The following is an 18,839-nucleotide window of genomic DNA, read 5'->3' on the forward strand; positions in this document are numbered from 1 at the left end:
ATCGAAACTTTGTTCTTGTTAATGATAAAGTTACAACAGTACAGGCTGTCGGATTGTGAAAAAAATAAGTGAAACTACCTCTACCTACCCATTATCCTTGGTTAAAACAATGCATGGTTGCCGGATTGTGAACAAAATAACCAGAACTACCTTTACCCACTTATAATCCTTTCTTATTACAGTACAGTGTTGTCAAATTGTGTGAAAAATAAGTGAATTTTCCTCCACCTACCTTCCTACAATATTTGATTAAAACAGTACAGGGTTGCCGGATTGTGAGAAAAAAACCAGAACTACCTCTACCTGCTTCCAGTCCTTGGTAATAACAGTGCAGGGTTGCCGGATTGTGAAAAAAATCTGGTATTTTTAAATAATTGAAAGAAAAATGCAACATTGGTTTATTTTCAAGAAGATATAATAATTTTATAATCAACTGGTACATTTTTTAGCTTATATGTATAATATATTATATTAATTGAATAATTATACAGTTTACAGCTAATAATAAATAATTAGTCATATTTCGAAAGCTTATGCGTAATTTTTTCGATATTTTTTTTATACAATTCCAAAAACTACGAAGGGAAAGCACGAAACGTTCAAAAATTAAAATATACTTGCTTAAAATTACAAATAATTTTCCATTTTACAAATATCTAATTAAAAAAATTCTATAATAACCAACAAAAATTCCTAAGCAATCATTTTTAACGTGAAAAATGAATTTAATTAATCTCATTTTGACCGTAATAAAAAAATTCGTTACGCCCCTGATTACCGACAATAAGTATCAAAATTCCGATTGATATTCGTGAAATAAGAAACAGAGATATAAAAACCAGACATTCGCGTGCATGAGAAGGATAAAAAATCAAAAGTTCCCACAAACCGAAACATACACAACTTAGTGCAATATTTGATTCTCCGTTTCTTTCTCTCTCATCGAAATCGCAATAACGTTCTTTCTTATACTATGACTTGTAATATCTATGAAAATATATAAAATATTCTGTTACTAAAAAAGAAGAAGAAATATTAAAATAATGGCCGAATTTTAGTTTTCAAATAGCGGTATTCAACATGATATTATTATTTTTTGGTGATTTATTGTTATATTTTTATGAAAAGTGTGTGAATAAGTGAAAAATTGTATCAATCTAACACCAGTGAACGATTTCAAAGTGAATTTAACCGTACGTTTTTGTACTTCTTTTTTTACCCTAATATTATAAAAATTCAAATTGTTTTGTGTTTATAACGTCATTTAAAACAAAAAATTAATATTGTATTATTACAAAATGGCTTCTATTTCAAACACTAAGCGTTGAACTGTTTCTGTTCTGTTTCTTATTTCCCTTTCAACATCGTTCTTTTCTCCATCGGCAGATGTTTTATTCGTTTTTTGTTAATTTCAACTCTTTTTGTACGTTTTTTTCACTTTTTTTTCGTTAAATTCAATTAAATCAACATTTATGATGTCAATTGTTGTTTTTTTTTCAAATACCCGTCAAATTTTTGAAAATATCACGCATAGCTTTCGAAATCCTACCAAACTGATGACTAGACTAAAGCTCAATGTCTTTTTTTTCTACCATGTATATAAAAACCTGTAAATACCTCAATATCGAGGTTAACTTACTATTATTTTTTTATCAAGAATCGATTTAATTGAAAAATAATTAAGTAAACCATCGATATAAAGATCGTTTATTGTGTGTTGAAATTTTCGAAAATTTATTTTTTGATGGTAAAATTAGATGCAGTTTGGAATTATTCGAAAATTTCGTTAGAAATAAACGATCTTTTTTCACCATAGTTTACAAATATCATACGAGGAATATCACTAACACCTACAAACAAGCTGAAAAGGGCGAAATTTTTTTTTGAAATTTGTACTAGATAATTAGAAAAAACCGAGGATTTTTGCTTGAAAAAAAATTTATATATATACAGGAGGAACAAAAATACGGAACTCTTACACATATAGCATATATATATATATATATATATATATATATATATATATATATATATATATATATATATATATATATGAGTATCTTAATTAATATTTTCCTTGTATCAGCTGGGTCAAGTTAGATTATCATATTTGCCAACAAAGCTAATATCAAGCTAAAAAACACTCAGTATATAGGTATAATTTGCGTTTGTTCCTCCAGAGCAAATATCCCGCGATATTTCGGACAGAAAATGAGGTGAAAAATTCCATCCTCCATAACTAATTCCAATCACCTTGTACAACCGACGATTAGATTAAAAAATATCACCCTGTATACACTACATGTAATTGAAAAAAGTCGAAAATTTTAAACTGGTTACACTTAAACTACATAACAATCGCATTTTAAAGAAAAAAAAATAAAATAAAATAAACGGAAATTATAGATCACGTGGTGATTCTACATGATGACGCATTTTCCTTTTTCGGCCCAAGGATTATTTTTTTTGTCGGGAGCGTGGATCAGAGGATCGTTCTTTTCGTTCTCCTCGACATATTCTCGCATCCTACGAAACATAAAAATATCATATATATGTTGTACGAGGGTCGTCTGAAAAGTATCTGACTTTAAACTTTCTACGTTTGCCAATAACTCCAAGATAGTTAGAATTGATGAACGTGCTACGTGAGAACGTAATACCGGACTTACAAAATCGAGATGCAACCATAAAAACATCAGTACATATTAAAATAACAAATTGAAATGATTAGTGAAGAATTTTGAAAAAAAATTATCGTTTAATCCGATTTTTTTCATTGTCAGGTTTATAAAATATATAGCAACCCTCGTATATATCTGTGTAGAATATTTTTAGCCGTTTTGGCGTATAAAATCGCTATCATAACTAACAAAATATTACCAGGGGAATGTTGAAAATAATTAGATCAAAATAATTTATAACAAATCACGTGTTTTCAAAAAAAGGAGATGTTTTGGTATAATTTGAACGTAATATAATCGAAATGGAAAAATATTTCGAAAATAAGGAAAATATTTTGAAAAACAAAAAAAAACGATAGCAATTTTTAATTGTTCCATTGTTAGCTCTATAAAATATTTAACAGCCCTCGTATGTATGGGTCACAAAATCAATTTTGTGTAATAATTATTTGTCGACGTTTTTGGCGTCGAAATGGAAAAATATTTCGAAAATAATGAAAATGATTTGAAAAACAAAAAAAAACGATCGCAATTTTTAATTTTTTCATTGTTAGCTTTATAAAATATTTAACAGCCCTCGTATGTATGGGTTAGAAAAATCAATTTTGTGTAATAAGTATGTCATGACTTTTTGGGCATGTAGAAATATATATTTTAACCAAAAATTACAAGGGGGAGTTGAAAATAGCATAATATCAAAAAAGTTGTAACAAATCACGTGTTGAAAAGAAGAAGATGTTATGGTATAATTTGGAGGTACGTCAATCAAAATGGAAAAAGTATATTAATAAAAGGTCCGAAAATTATAAAAAATATTTTGAAAATAAAAAAAAGATCGCAAATTCCATTTTTGAGTATAGAAAATATGTATCGGCCCTCGTAAGTATGAATTACAATGTCAATTTTGTGTAATAATTATTTTTATATATTCATAGGTGTATAAAATATGAAATAACCCTCGTAACTATGAATTACAATGTAAATTTTGTGAAATAATCATTTTTCGACGTTTTCCGCTTATAAAAATCAATATTATATCAAAAAATACCAGGGGAACAATAACTACAATTAAAATAATTTATAACAAATCACGTGTTTCACATTTTTAAACAAAAGAAGATATTTTGGTATAATTTGGAGATACCTCTATAAAAAAGGAAAAAATATTACAAAAATTGGCTCCAGAATAATGAAAAATATTTTAAAAACGAAATAAATACGATCGAAAATTTTATTTTATTTATTCATAGGTCTATAAAATATAGAATAATCCTCGTAGCTATGAATTGCAATGTCAATTTTGTGAAATAATCATTTTTCGACGTTTTGGCGTGCAAAAATCGCTGTTATGGCAAAAAATACCAGGGGAATGTTGAAAATAACATCCACTATCAAAATAAGTTCAAACAAATCACGTGTTTCATCATTTTTAAACAAAAGAAAAAAAGTTTTGGTATAATTTGGACGTACTTCAATCAAAATGGAAAAAATATTTCAAGAATTTGCCCAAAAACAATGGAAAATCTTTCAAAAATAACAAATTTCATAAATTCTAATTTTGGCGTTATTAGGTTTAGAAAATACGTCGCTACCCTCGTATAGCTTAAAATTATACCTTCAATTTGGTATAAAAAGTATTTTTTCACTTCTGGGCCTGTATAAATAGCTATTATAACAAAAAAAAACTACCAGGAGAAATTAAGATTGATAAATAATGTTTCGTAAAACAAAAACAACAAATAGATCGTAAATTTCTATTTTTTTTTTCTCATAGTCAAGTCTAGAAAGTTATTTAGCAACCCTCGTATATCTCCGAATTAAAACGTCAATAAGAACCTTTTTGAGGAATATTTGATTCGAAATAAGGGAAAAAAACTTTTCGATACGCCCCTGTAAATAACTATCGTTTAATCGAAAAAAAAAGAAAATAGTAATTTTCGATTACAGACATCTTTTAAAAACATACCGATGAAGTAACTAAAATGGTTTCTGAAAAGTGCTTTCGGCGATAAAAATAAAAATAAAGAAATGATCAATAATGTGCATAAAAATCCTGTTAACAGATTTCCAAGGCTGTTAAAATATTAAATTTTGAAACCAAACATATTTAGAAATATTCCTTATCTATATAAAGAAATATAAATACATGTTTCAACATCTGGTATCTACGTTGCCATATAGCGAAGAAATAACAAAATTATATAAAAACATCGAAAAATAAATTTAAAATTACCAAAAAAAAAAAAATGTCAAAACTTACGCAGCTATCGATTTCGATAATGGCCAGCGCTCCATGGCCGCCTGATATTTCATATTCTCAATTTGCTTTTTCAAAGCATCCTTGTCCATAGTTGCTAATGTACTGGCGTCCATCTGGGCTGACGCTTTCGACGCGTAGCGCCGCGCAAGCGTCGATGATTAAATCGAAATCGAATAGATAGGTGGCGGTAGCGCGAGACGCGTCGGTGCGGCGAATTAAATCGCTGATTCGTTATACGAGGTTCGGTCGAAATATCTACCGAAACATGCTTTTATTTATATCAATTATATACAAGGTGTAGTTTGAAATTTTTATGCGCGTAAGTTGATTTACCAAGTTTAATTAGATAATTTAATTTAATTAGGTCCTTTGAAAGTAAATTAAATTAGCATCAACATAGCGAAAACCTCATGTCGATATTTTTTTTTTATTTCGAAATATCTTAAGAAATGTAAACTGCGAGACGTTCGAAAAAAAAAACACGCCCCCTAACATTTACGTTGCTAATTAAATTGCTTAGAATTTATATATTTTGAATTGCTGAACAAAAGTTCTTTCGAACAACATAAAGTTTATTGAAATCGGCCAAGCAGAACCGGACTTAGAAGCATTTATACGTAACAAAGTTCCCGCTCTCCCTCATCTCTTATTTGAAGAGATAGACTACAACTTGTGGGATGAAAAAATATCAGAATTTGTTGAAAAATGTGTAAAATTTGTTGGAAATGCGCTGAATTTATCGAAAATTACGCAAGATTTGTTAAAGAGTGCGCATAACTTCTTGAAGAATACGCAGAACTAGTTGAAAACGTACAGAATTTCTTGAAAAATGCGCAGAATTTGTGGAAAATGCGAAAAATTTGATGAAAATGCATAACAGTTGTTGAAGAATGCGCAGAATTTGATCAAAATGCGTAGATTTTGTTGAAAAATACATAGGATTTGTTAAAGAATGCGCAGAATTTATTAAAATTGCTGAAAGCTTGTTGAAAATGCGCAAAACTTCTTGAAGAAAACACAGAATTTCTGGAAAATGCGAAAAAATTTACGAAAATACGCAGAATTTGATGAAAGTGCGTAGAATTTGTTGAAAATGTACAGAATTTGTTCAAAATGCGCAGAATTTGTTTTAAAATGCGCACAATTTCTTGAGGAATGCACAAAATTGATTTAAAAATACGTTGAATTTGTTAAAAATGCATAGAATTTGTTAAAAACAGCGCAAAATTTCTTGAAAATGCAAAAATTTTTATGAAAAAGCACAGATTTTGATGAAACTGCGTAGAATTTGTTGAAAATGCACAGTATTTGTTCAAAATGCGCAGAATTTGTTTTAAAATGCGCAGAATTTATTTTGAAATGCGCAGAATTTGTTGAGGAATGCACAAAATTGGTTTAAAAATTCGTTGAATTTGTTAAAAATGCATAGAATTTGTTAAAAACAGCGCTAAATTCCTTATAAATGCAAAAATTTTTATGAAAATACACAAAATTTGATGAAAATGCGTAGAATTGGTTGAAAATGCACAGTATTTGTTCAAAATGCGCAGAATGTGTTGAGAAATGCACAAAATTTGTTGAGGAATTTGATGAAAATGCGTAGAATTTGTTGAAAATGCACAGTATTTGTTCAAAATGCGCAGAATTTGTTTTAAAATGCGCAGTATTTGTTGAGGAATGCACAGAATTGGTTTAAAAATTCGTTCAGTTTGTTAAAAATGCATAGAATTTGTTAAAAACAGCGCAAAATTTCTTATAAATGCAAAAATTTTTATGAAAATACACAGAATTTGATGAAAATGCGTAGAATTTGTTGAAAATGCATAGTATTTGTTCAAAATGCGCAGAGTTTGTTTTAAAATGCGCAGAATTTGTTGAGGAATGCACAAAATTTGTTGAAAAATGCACAGAATTTGCTTTAAAATGCGCAAAGTTTGTTGAAAATGCGCGTAATATAATTCGTTAATGAGATATGGTCGTTTTTATTTATCCACCCGGTACATTTTAAATAAAAATGCGATTTTCGGAATACAAAATATAACTGATACATAAAAAAATCTAATCGTTAATAAACATTATTATCTATGGAAAAAAATGAACTTACGTGTATTATTTACGTTATTATGTTTTTTCTACGACTTTGTATGTGTGTGTGTGATATTTGAATACGTTTATACTGACAGTTGTGTGTTTAAAGATTCTAATTGAATATTTTGAAGAATCCGAACAAGTACAACAAATACACGATCTAAACTTATTGCAAAGGTAGGAGAAACTGGAAGGTAATATTGATAAAAAAAATAGATAACGACCGAGTATTCCGGATAACAGTCAATTCCCCCAAAAGTTGCTAATTATTTCTATACAAACGAAATAAACTCTGAAAATTCACAATATAAACAAAAAATAAAACTGATTCATATTCAAATAATGATGAACACCTACAAATTAGTCGAATATTAACTTAACATAACCTCAATTTGCTAAATTTCTTCCATAAAAGTTTGGTTTTACTGGAAATGCATATATATGCTATCACACCTCCAAATTAGAAAAAAGAAGAAGAAAAAAAAGTAGAAGAGAAGAATCCATAATTTAGATCCACAATCTCGAACTGTACAAAGTGTCACATAACTGAAATATTTGGTTCGAATGGACTATAACTTAATTTATATTCGATTATGATATTTCGAAATTTTTTTTCGATATATATGAATTTTTTCTAGAAATATCAAAAATTGTTGTACTAAAAACTGAAATCCATAATTCAGAATCATCTCTAACTATACAGAGTGTCGCATAACTTCGTACCAACTGACACATTTGGTTCGAATGGACTATAATTATATAGAAAACTGATAATTATCTTTGAAATCCATCATTTAGATTAATATCGAATTATACAGTGTGTCGCATAGCTCCGTATCAACTGAGATATTTGGTTCGAATGGACTATAACCTATTTTATTTTCGATTACTACGTTTCGAATTTTTTTTCGATATATATGAATTATTTCTAGAAATATCAAAAAATGTTATACAAAAAACTGAAATCCATAATTCAGAACCACCTCGAACTATACAGAGTGTCGCATAACTTCGTACCAACTGACACATTTGGTTCGAATGGACTGTAATTATACAGAAAACTGATAATTATCTTTGAAATCCATAATTTAGATTAATATCGAATTATACAGTGTGTCGCATAGCTCCGTATCAACTGTGATATTTTTGTTTCGAATGGACTATAACCTATTTTATTTTCGATTACTACGCTTCGAATTTTTTTTCGATATATATGAATTATTTCGAGAAATATCAAAAAATGTTATACAAAAAACTGAAATCCATAATTCAGAACCATCTCGAACTATACAGAGTGTCGCATAACTTCGTACCAACTGACACATTTGGTTCGAATGGACTATAATTATACAGAAAACTGATAATTATCTTTGAAATCCATAATTTAGATTAATATCGAATTATACAGTGTGTCGCATAGCTCCGTATCAACTGTGATATTTTTGTTTCGAATGGACTATAACCTATTTTATTTTCGATTACTACGCTTCGAATTTTTTTTCGATATATATGAATTATTTCGAGAAATATCAAAAAATGTTATACAAAAAACTGAAATCCATAATTCAGAACCATCTCGAACTATACAGAGTGTCGCATAACTTCGTACCAACTGACACATTTGGTTCGAATGGACTATAATTATACAGAAAACTGATAATTATCTTTGAAATCCATAATTTAGATTAATATCGAATTATACAGTGTGTCGCATAGCTCCGTATCAACTGTGATATTTTTGTTTCGAATGGACTATAACCTATTTTATTTTCGATTACTACATTTCGAATTTTTTTTCGATATATATGAATTATTTCGAGAAATATCAAAAAATGTTATACAAAAAACTGAAATCCATAATTCAGAATCATCTCGAACTATACAGTGTGTCGCATAATTCCGTATCAACTGAAAGATTTGGTTCGAATGGACTGTAATTATACAGAAAACTGATAATTATCTTTGAAATCCATAATTTAGATTAATATCGAATTATACAGTGTGTCGCATAGCTCTGTATCAACTGAGATATTTGGTTCGAATGGACTATAACCTATTTTATTTTCGATTACTACGTTTCGAATTTTTTTTCGATATATATGAATTATTTCTAGAAATATAAAAAAATGTTATACAAAAAACTGAAATCCATAATTCAGAACCATCTCGAACTATACAGAGTGTCGCATAACTTCGTACCAACTGACACATTTGGTTCGAATGGACTATAATTATACAGAAAACTGATAATTATCTTTGAAATCCATCATTTAGATTAATATCGAATTATACAGTGTGTCGCATAGCTCCGTATCAACTGTGATATTTTTGTTTCGAATGGACTATAACCTATTTTATTTTCGATTACTACGCTTCGAATTTTTTTTCGATATATATGAATTATTTCGAGAAATATCAAAAAATGTTATACAAAAAACTGAAATCTATAATTCAGAACCATCTCGAACTATACAGAGTGTCGCATAACTTCGTATCAACTGAGATATTTGGTTCGACTATTCAGATGGAAATGATTTTTTCGAATTCTGAACAGATAGAAAAAAATAAAAATTTGAAAAATACTCACGTTAACCGATGTATTCGTAAGCACGAAAAAACAAATAATTACTGATAAAGAAATAGCAATAAAAATATGTAGGTGCAATAATCTAATCAATGATTTCCGGTTACGTTCAGTACAAAATACTATTATCAATTATATTTATTAATTACGAAAATAAACAGGGCGAAATATGAATAAAAAAAATTCATTTCCTCCCAGGGTACTTTCGGACACTCCAGGTGTAGTTTTGACGAGATTGAAAGGATTTTTGGGTTTCGTGTCCTCCATTAATACTTTCAATCACCTTGCTCCAAACTATCATTGTACCAAGTTTCAGAAATATTAGTCAAAACCCAATTTCCATAACGATTGATCGGGTTCTTTCACATTAGAATCAAAAACTTCAAGTATCAAAACAACGTCGTGTTTTTTGGCTGTTCTTATTTTTACTTTCAGTTTTCAGTATTTTGGTTTCCGGTTTTCGATGTTTCGATTTGAGTCTTAAGTGCATCGATTTCAATGTTTAAGCTTCAGTTTTTAGTGTTTCTCTTCAAGTTTACAGTGTTTAGTGTTTCGCCTTCCGTTTTTATTATTTAAGCTTCTATTTTCAGTGTTTCGGTTTAAGTTTACAGTGTTTAGTGTTTTGCTTTTTTTTTCAGTGTTTTGGTTTTGGTTTTTCAGTGTTTCAGCTTCAATTTTCAGTGTTTCAGATTCAATTTTTACTTTTTCTGTTTAAGTTTACAGTGCTTAGTGTTTCACTTTCCGTTTTCAGTGTTTTGGTTTGGGTTTTTAATGTTAAGCTTAAATTTTCAGCCTTTCTGTTAAAGTTTACACTGTTTAATGTTTCGTTTTCGCTTTTCAGTGTTGTGATTTGGGTTTTCAGTGTTTAGGCTTCAATTTTCCGTTTTTAAGCTTCAATTTTCAGTATTTCAGCTCCAATTTTCACTGGTCCTGTTTAAGTTTACAGTGTTTAGTGTTTCAATTTCTGTTTTCAGTGTTCTGGTTTGGGTTTTTAGTGTTAAGCTTAAATTTTCAGCCTTTCTGTTAAAGTTTACACTGTTTAATGTTTCGTTTTCGCTTTTCAGTGTTGTGATTTGGGTTTTCAGTGTTTAGGCTTCAATTTTCCGTTTTTAAGCTTCAATTTTCAGTATTTCAGCTCCAATTTTCACTGCTCCTGTTTAAGTTTACAGTGTTTAGTGTTTCACTTTCCGTTTTCAATGTTTTGGTTTTGGTTTTTCAGTGTTTAAGCTTCAATTTTCAGTGTTTCAGCTTCAATTTTCACTGCTCCTGTTTAAGTTTACAGTGTTTCACTTTCTGTTTTCAGTGTTTTGGTTTGGCTTTTCAGTGTGTAAGCTTCAATTTTCACTGTTTCAGCTTAAATTTTCCCTGTTTCTGTTTAAGTTGTTTACAGTGCTTAGTGTTTCACTTTCCGTTTTCAGTGTTTTGGTTTGGGTTTTTAGTGTTCAAGCTTAAATTTTCAGTCTTTCTGTTAAAGTTTACACTGTTTAGAGTTTCGTTTTCACTTTTCAGTGTTGTGATTTGGGTTTTAAGTGTTTAGGCTTCAATTTTCAGTGTTTCAGCTTCAATTTTCACTGGTCCTGTTTAAGTTTACACTGTTTAGTGTTTTGCTTTCTGTTTTTAGTGTTTTGGTTTGGGTTTTTAGTGTTTCAGCTTCAATTTTCACTTTTTCTGTTTAAGTTTACAGTGTTTAGTGTTTCACTTTCTGTTTTCAGTGTTGTGATTTGGGTTTTCAGTGTTTAGGCTTCAATTTTCCCCGTTTCTGTTTAAGTTTACAGGTATAGTGTTTCACTTTCCGTTTTCAGTGTTTTGGTTTGGGTTTTTAGTGTTTAACCTTAAATTTTCAGTCTTTCTGTTAAAGTTTACACTGTTTAGTGTTTCGTTTTAGCTTTTCAGTGTTGTGATTTGGGTTTTCAGTGTTTAGGCTTCAATTTTCAGTTTTTAAGCTTCTATTTTCAGTGTTTCGTTTTGAGTACTTCAACTTCATTTATCAGTGTTTCGGTTTGGGTTTTCATTTTTCAATTATACAAAATGTAATTTTTTTTTTCATATTTTTGCTTACTTTGAGCATAAACCATCATTTTTTTGTTCATAATTTATCAATATCCTTATAGACGAAAGAGAGAGAGAGAGAGAGAGTAATAAACCCTAGTAATCCAAAACTTATTACGTCATTATCATTATCAGTAATTAGATTTTTGAAACATAAAATATTTTTATTTATCAAAAATGATATTTACTCAATTTTTAATACACACCTTGTATTTTGACCAAGTTTATAAATTTCCACAATCAAATCTACTTTTTCCGAACAATTTAAACAATATCAATAGGAAATGGACCGATAACATTTTAAAATTTTTATCGTATCGAAACCATTATTAACAATTACATCCACTTAAATTTATTTCGTCTAACTACAAAAAACAATCTCGAAAATCGTCGATCGTGCGCCATCTCAAAGAGCCGTTGGACCTTGACGTTGATGAGGGAGCCCAACGACACCCACGGAACCCACTACCCTCAAAGCTTCGGTTTCTACTGATGTTGGTGGGCCCAAAGCTCGAAACCTCGTCTCCAGAAAGAGAAACTTTTCGAACTACCCCTGTATGTTTAGTTATTTTTATATTTTTACGTTTAGAATGACATATTTGTAGTAGATTTTAGACCAATATCGGTATTTATATCTAATTATATATAAAATAGGGGGAATTTACTCACGTCGTGTTTAGATGTCATGTAATATTTGTATGATTTCTTATCATCTATAAAAATATAACAAGCAACTTTTAAGTGACATTAACGATACTCGGTCTACTATAATAATAATTTGAAAAAAAAAATTATTATACCACCAAAGTTGTACGAAAAAATTTATTCTTTAAATGAATTAAATAGCTTATCATTTTCCCTGTATGATATTGCTGGATATATTTTAAAGAAAAAAATCCATTCGAGGATTTTTATGTATAAAAAAATTTTCGTAGAGCAGTGTATGTTATTATTTATAAAATAAAATTTTTTCATTAACACTGTAGTAAAATCGCGTAAAACCAACTGAAATGACTAATTTACATTTCAATATGGATTTCGTTCGTTAACTTTAAAAATACTATGAAAAAATATCGAGTTGATTTTAGACAAGACTATAAAAATTGACAGAAGATTGAGACGTCAAATACTTGACAGTTAATCGATTGACGTGAGAAAAGCTGATAAAAATGACAGTATATAAACATGTAGAATCACGAAAAAATCATTATCATTAAAAAAATTAGGCAATAAATAAAATTATGTTTAAATTATGAGTCGTAAAACTAGATCTTTGGATAGATCTTCGTCTATTTCATCAGAAAATCGCGTTCGACAAACAAATAGATCGAAATCTGAACCGAAAAAAAGTAAGTACCACGTTTCTATATAGAAATAATTTTCCTACGAAATAAATCGCTTCGTAAGTTTCCGTAGACGATCGTTTCTAATTGCTAACCACAGTTAAGATTCTATAGTCCAGTAAGAAATACTGTAAAATAATGTTTTTGACTGAAATGCGGGTGAAGTAAAAAAAGTTCTCATCCCTCGGGAAGGGAGTGAAAGAAATTAAAAACTACCACGAAAAACGATTTTTCAGTTATATTTTGGTGGTATAAAAAAATTGTAAAACAAAATTTTAGGCCTAACTCACCTTTTACCCTAAAACACTTTCCCTAACCCCTAGGATGGTTCAGAAAATGGGAATTTAATGAAAAATATAGAAATTATATTTCTCTTGGTGGTATAGAACAATCATACGGAACAAAAAAATTTTGTTATTCCTTGTATTATTTTTTTATAGTTTGTATTGAATTTTCATTTTTTTTAATACTCTGAACCGTTCTAGGGGTGTGATGGTGCGTTTTAGGGGGAAAATGATTTAGATGAGGTAGACATACATTTCGATATTTCGAAAATAATTTCAAAAATCGTATTTCGATGTAGTTTTTCAGATAGATTTTCACCACCTTGTTGGGGATTGAGAAATTTTTCAATTTTCCCACAGTTATATAATCATTATTTCGATTATTTTCATAAAATCTCAGTAATTCATCTGCGAAAAAGTCGTTTTTATAGTTTTCTGACTGGACTATATCGTTTCGTAGAGTCGTAGACGATCGTTTCTAATTGCCATTCGTCATTAAGATTCTATAGTCCAGTAAGAAATATTCTAAAATGAAGTTTTTGGTAGATACGAATGAAATAATTTGGAAAATGCGTAAAAAATGCGGGTGAAGTAAAAAAAGTTCTCAACCCTCGGAAAGGGGGTGAAAAAAAATTGAAAACTACCACGAAATACGATTTTTCAGTTATATTTTGGAGGTATCAAAAAAGTTGTAAAACAAAATTTTAGGTCCAACTCACCTTTATACCCTAAAACACTCCCCCTCACCACTACGACGGTTAAAAAAATTAAAAATATAGAAATTAGATTTTTTTCGGTTGTATAGAACAATTATACAGAACAAAGATTTCTTTATCCCTTGTATGCTACTCATATTTTATTTGAAACGAGGAAATATAAAGACAGATAATTTTTTCACCCACTAATTTTCAAAGTGCACAAAATAATTTTTTTTTCTGTACGGTTATTTTTTTAAATTCTGTATTGAATTTTCGTTTTTTAAATACTCTGAACTGTTCTAGGGGTGAGATGGTGCGTTTTAGTGGGAAAATGATTTAGATGAGCTAGATCTACATTTCGAATTTTGAAAATAAAATTCAAAAATCCTATTTCCGTGTAGTTTTTGCCGGGGATTGAGAATATTTTCATTTTTCCCACAATTACATAAGCATTTTTCCGATTTTCATATAATTTCAGTCATTCACCTGTCAAAAAGTCGTTTTTACTATTTTCTCACTGGACTATATCATTTCGTAGACGATCGTTTCTAGTTGTCTAGCCGTCACAATTAAAGACGCCATGTTGATTTTTTTTCATTTATACAGGTAATAAAAATAACTTGATCGTTTATAATGGAATATGTGATTTACCTGATTTTTATTCAACTATATTGGGGCCTACAGCTGACGAAACGTTTCTAGTTGGATTAGAAACTTTATTGAAATTAGGATTTGGATATAATACTCAAATTGTGACCGATGAGGATGTAACCGAAACATCAGAAAGCGTATGATCAATTTTTTTTTAATAATAAATTATTTGTCGAAATATTTGAAATTACAAGGGTTAGATGTTAATTCGATATCGATACTTGCGAATTGTGAATTATTACTACAGGTGGTATACAAAACATTCTTACAATACAAGCAAATAAGATAATTTTATATATATACGTGTGACAGCTGTGACATTTTAATATAACAATTTAATATATTTATAGCGAAAAATCGATGATTTTAAAATAGAGGAGGAAATTAGCGAAGAAAAAAGTTTAATTTCTGAAGAAGAATTAAATGAAAATGATTCTGTTACGTCATCCAGACAATTAACATCAGTAGGTTCGTCGAACTATAAGTTTTTCTTCTTCTTTTTTTACATTTGGAACATAATTTTATATTTTATCGTTTTTTGGCTTTAGTAAATTGAAAAATCGTCCGATTTCGATAAATTTTTTTATTGAAATGTTTATTTTTTGCGTAATGTTTATAAAAAAAATATGGGTAATATTTAAATTTGAGATTTCATATGGTTTTACGATTTTAAATGTTTTCATAACCTCACTTTTTTAAATGTAATCATTAATGCAATGGAATTCGTTTAAATTTTTTGTTGATCTACACTAAAAAAACAAACATTTCTGAAAAAAAATTTGCGAAACCAAAAATCTTGTTTATTGGAATTTTTAACGTGAATTTTGAGGTTATATAAAAAAAGTTTGATCCGGATGATGTCCTTTAGCCAAAAAAACGCGGGGTACACGATAGTTTACCATTACCAAAACAATAATTTACAATTTACAGTTTACGAAGAAGAAACACCTGAAGATGATGATGAAATCGAAACAAATCTACAACAAACAATTTTATCTATAACGTCAACAACTTCGCGTGAACCGAGAAAAAAATCGAGTTTCAGAATATCCGTTGAAGATAACAACGAAGTTATACAAGTAACCAGCCAACAAAAAACGAACGACGAATCGAAATTTACCAAAAAAAAACTCCCCCCGCCAACCGAAGAAGAAAAACCGATTAAAACGAGAAAAAAAAAAATCTCGTCGACGGATGACGTAATCGAAAAAGAAGATAAACAACCGACGTCAATCGATAACGTATCGAAACAAGAGAGACTCTCTTTTAATTTCGAAATAATCGAAGAAGAAGAAGAGCGACAATCGAAACCAGAACCATCATTGGAATCGATTCGAGAAATCCACAAACCGGAAATGATCATATCGATTTCTAGCGAATACGCCGACGCGGAAAAGGAAACTGCGAGTTTCGACGAAATTAAAAGAGAAGAAGAGTTCAATATGGAACAAATCGAAGATACGTCGCCGGCGATAGAAGAAGAAGAATCTAGAAGAGGATCGAATAGATCGTCTAGATCGGGTTCTTCGGATAAACGTGTTTTAATATCGAGTTTAAAAGCGATATCGCACGAAGATTCCGCGCGCGTCGAAGAAGAAGAAGAAGAAGAAGAAGAAATAACGAGACGGAAATCTTCAATTGAATCGAATAAATTTAAAATCGTCGTCGAGTCCGGCAACACCGCCAGCGAAATTGTCGTAGAAGACGAAATTAAACCCGAATCTACCGATATAATTGAATCGTCACGTGACCGTATCGATAATTATTCCGAAAAAGAATTGGCTGATCACGTGATGAGTAAAAATGTTATTTCTACGGTATCCAATGAAGATGGCGCGCGAAAAGAATCAGGTACAAAATAAGTCATCAATTCTTTACGATTTCAAAGTCATTGATTGATTTCTCAAAGAAATTACCAATAAAAAAGGTCAATAATTGTTTTTTTTAAATCACCCTGTATATTGTATGAATAATCAGGCCTCTAAATGACACAAAATCTGTAGGTTTTTAACGACAATTGATTACGGAGAGAGAAATTAAAAAAAACGGTGTTAACAATGATTTTCTTAAGTGATAATTTTTCAAATCACCCTATATATTGTATAAATAATTAGGTATTCAAATGACTTCAAATCTGTAGGTTTCTGACAGCAATTCATTGATTTCAGAAAGAAAAATTCAATAAAAAGGCCAAAAAAGATTTTTCGAAATATTTTTCTTAATCACCCTATATATTTCATAAATAATTAAGCCCTTCTAAATGACTCCAATTCCGTAGGTTTTTAACAGAAATTCATTGATTTCAGAACGAAAAATCAATAGAAAAGGCCAAAAAAGGTTTTTCGAAATGTTTTTCTTAATCACCCTATATATTTCATAAATAATTAAGCCCTTCTAAATGACTCCAATTCCGTAGATTTTTGACAGAAATTCATTGATTTCAGAACGAAAAATTCAATAGAAATGGCCAAAAAAGGTTTTGCGAAATGTTTTTCTTAATCACCCTATATATTTCATATATAATTAAGCCCTTCTAAATGACTCCAATTCCGTAGGTTTTTGACAGAAATTCATTGATTTCAGAACGAAAAATTCAATAGAAATGGCCAAAAAAGGTTTTGCGAAATGTTTTTCTAAATCACCCTATATATTTCATAAATAATTAAGCCCTTCTAAATGACTCCAATTCCGTAGGTTTTTGACAGAAATTCATTGATTTCAGAACGAAAAATTCAATAGAAATGGCCAAAAAAGGTTTTGCGAAATGTTTTTCTAAATCACCCTATATATTCCATAAATAATTAAGTCCTTCTAAATGACTCCAATTCCGTAGATTTTTGACAGAAATTCATTGATTTCAGAACGAAAAATCAATAGTAAAGGCCAAAAAAGGTTTTGCGAAATGTTTTTCTTAATCACCCTATATATTTCATATATAATTAAGCACTTCTAAATGACTCCAATTCCGTAGGTTTTTGACAGAAATTCATTGATTTCAGAACGAAAAATTCAATAGAAATGGCCAAAAAAGGTTTTGCGAAATGTTTTTCTAAATCACCCTATATATTTCATAAATAATTAAGCCCTTCTAAATGACTCCAATTCCGTAGGTTTTTGACAGAAATTCATTGATTTCAGAACGAAAAATCAATAGAAAAGGCCAAAAAAGGTTTTTCGAAATGTTTTTCTTAATCACCCTATATATTTCATAAATAATTAAGCCCTTCTAAATGACTCCAATTCCGTAGATTTTTGACAGAAATTCATAGATTTCAGAACGAAAAATTCAATAGAAATGGCCAAAAAAGGTTTTGCGAAATGTTTTTCTTAATCACCCTATATATTTCATATATAATTAAGCCCTTCTAAATGACTCCAATTCCGTAGGTTTTTGACAGAAATTCATTGATTTCAGAACGAAAAATTCAATAGAAATGGCCAAAAAAGGTTTTGCGAAATGTTTTTCTAAATCACCCTATATATTTCATAAATAATTGAGCCCTTCTAAATGACTCCAAATCCGTAGGTTTTTGACAGAAATTCATTGATTTCAGAACGAAAAATTCAATAGAAAAGGCCAAAAAAGGTTTTGCGAAATGTTTTTCTAAATCACCCTATATATTTCATAAATAATTGAGCCCTTCTAAATGACTCCAAATCCGTAGGTTTTTGACAGAAATTCATTGATTTCAGAACGAAAAATTCAATAGAAAAGGCCAAAAAAGGTTTTGCGAAATGTTTTTCTAAATCACCCTATATATTTCATAAATAATTAAGCCCTTCTAAATGACTCCAATTCCGTAGGTTTTTGACAGAAATTCATTGATTTCAGAACGAAAAATTCAATAGAAAAGGCCAAAAAAAATTTTTCGAAGTGTTTTTCTTAATCACCCTATATATTTCATAAATAATTAACCCTTTAAAGACAAAAATCTGTAGGTTTTCAACAGAAATTCATTAATTTCAGAAAGAAATATTTAACAAAAATGTTTTTTTAACTTTTAATATTTAAATAAAGCACCCTGTATATTGTATATAATAATAATAAATAATGTTACAAATTCTATAGGTTTTAAAAGCAATTGAATGTTATTAAAAGGAAATATGTAATAAACAAGCGTCAATTATTTATTTTTTAAACAACGTTTTAATGAATCACCCTATATATAAGTATATATACCTACACCTGTATGATTCGATG

General features: G+C 29.3%; 2 protein-coding genes across 3 annotated transcripts; one reads left to right on the forward strand and one right to left on the reverse strand.

Annotated features, from left to right (window-relative positions):
• Window positions 1-387: 387 nt before the first annotated feature.
• On the reverse strand, window positions 388-9,648 carry LOC130449367 (guanine nucleotide-binding protein subunit gamma-e). 2 transcript variants are annotated; one of them, XM_056787146.1, is made up of 3 exons: window positions 9,617-9,648; window positions 4,942-5,196; window positions 388-2,526 (listed from the first exon to the last, which is right to left on the reverse strand). In XM_056787146.1, exons 2-3 carry the CDS (start codon window positions 5,052-5,054, stop codon window positions 2,421-2,423), a joined length of 219 nt encoding a protein of 72 aa, XP_056643124.1. In that variant the 5' UTR covers window positions 5,055-5,196; window positions 9,617-9,648; the 3' UTR covers window positions 388-2,420. The 2 variants fall into 2 exon arrangements, with proteins under 2 accessions (XP_056643124.1, XP_056643123.1); XM_056787145.1 differs by lacking the exon at window positions 9,617-9,648 and adding an exon at window positions 7,046-7,204.
• Window positions 9,649-12,797: 3,149 nt separating this feature from the next.
• Window positions 12,798-18,570, forward strand: LOC130449369 (ABC transporter F family member 4-like). The gene is made up of 2 exons (XM_056787147.1): window positions 12,798-13,011; window positions 14,594-18,570. Exon 2 carries the CDS (start codon window positions 15,493-15,495, stop codon window positions 16,498-16,500), a length of 1,008 nt encoding a protein of 335 aa, XP_056643125.1. The 5' UTR covers window positions 12,798-13,011; window positions 14,594-15,492; the 3' UTR covers window positions 16,501-18,570.
• The last annotated feature ends 269 nt before the right edge of the window (window positions 18,571-18,839 follow it).

The sequence above is a fragment of the Diorhabda sublineata genome, chromosome 10 (genome assembly GCF_026230105.1).
Source record: "Diorhabda sublineata isolate icDioSubl1.1 chromosome 10, icDioSubl1.1, whole genome shotgun sequence".
Classification (NCBI taxonomy): Eukaryota; Metazoa; Arthropoda; class Insecta; order Coleoptera; family Chrysomelidae; genus Diorhabda; species Diorhabda sublineata.

Excerpts from the sequence above, each read along its gene's own strand:
- LOC130449367 (XM_056787146.1), bottom strand. The coding sequence starts at position 5,054 with ATGGACGCCAGTACATTAGCAACTATGGACAAGGATGCTTTGAAAAAG. Across the intron at positions 2,527-4,941 it reads TTATCGAAATCGATAGCTGC|GATGCGAGAATATGTCGAGG; the intron begins GTAAGTTTTGAC and ends TATGTTTCGTAG.
- LOC130449369 (XM_056787147.1), top strand. The coding sequence starts at position 15,493 with ATGATGTCCTTTAGCCAAAAAAACGCGGGGTACACGATAGTTTACCAT.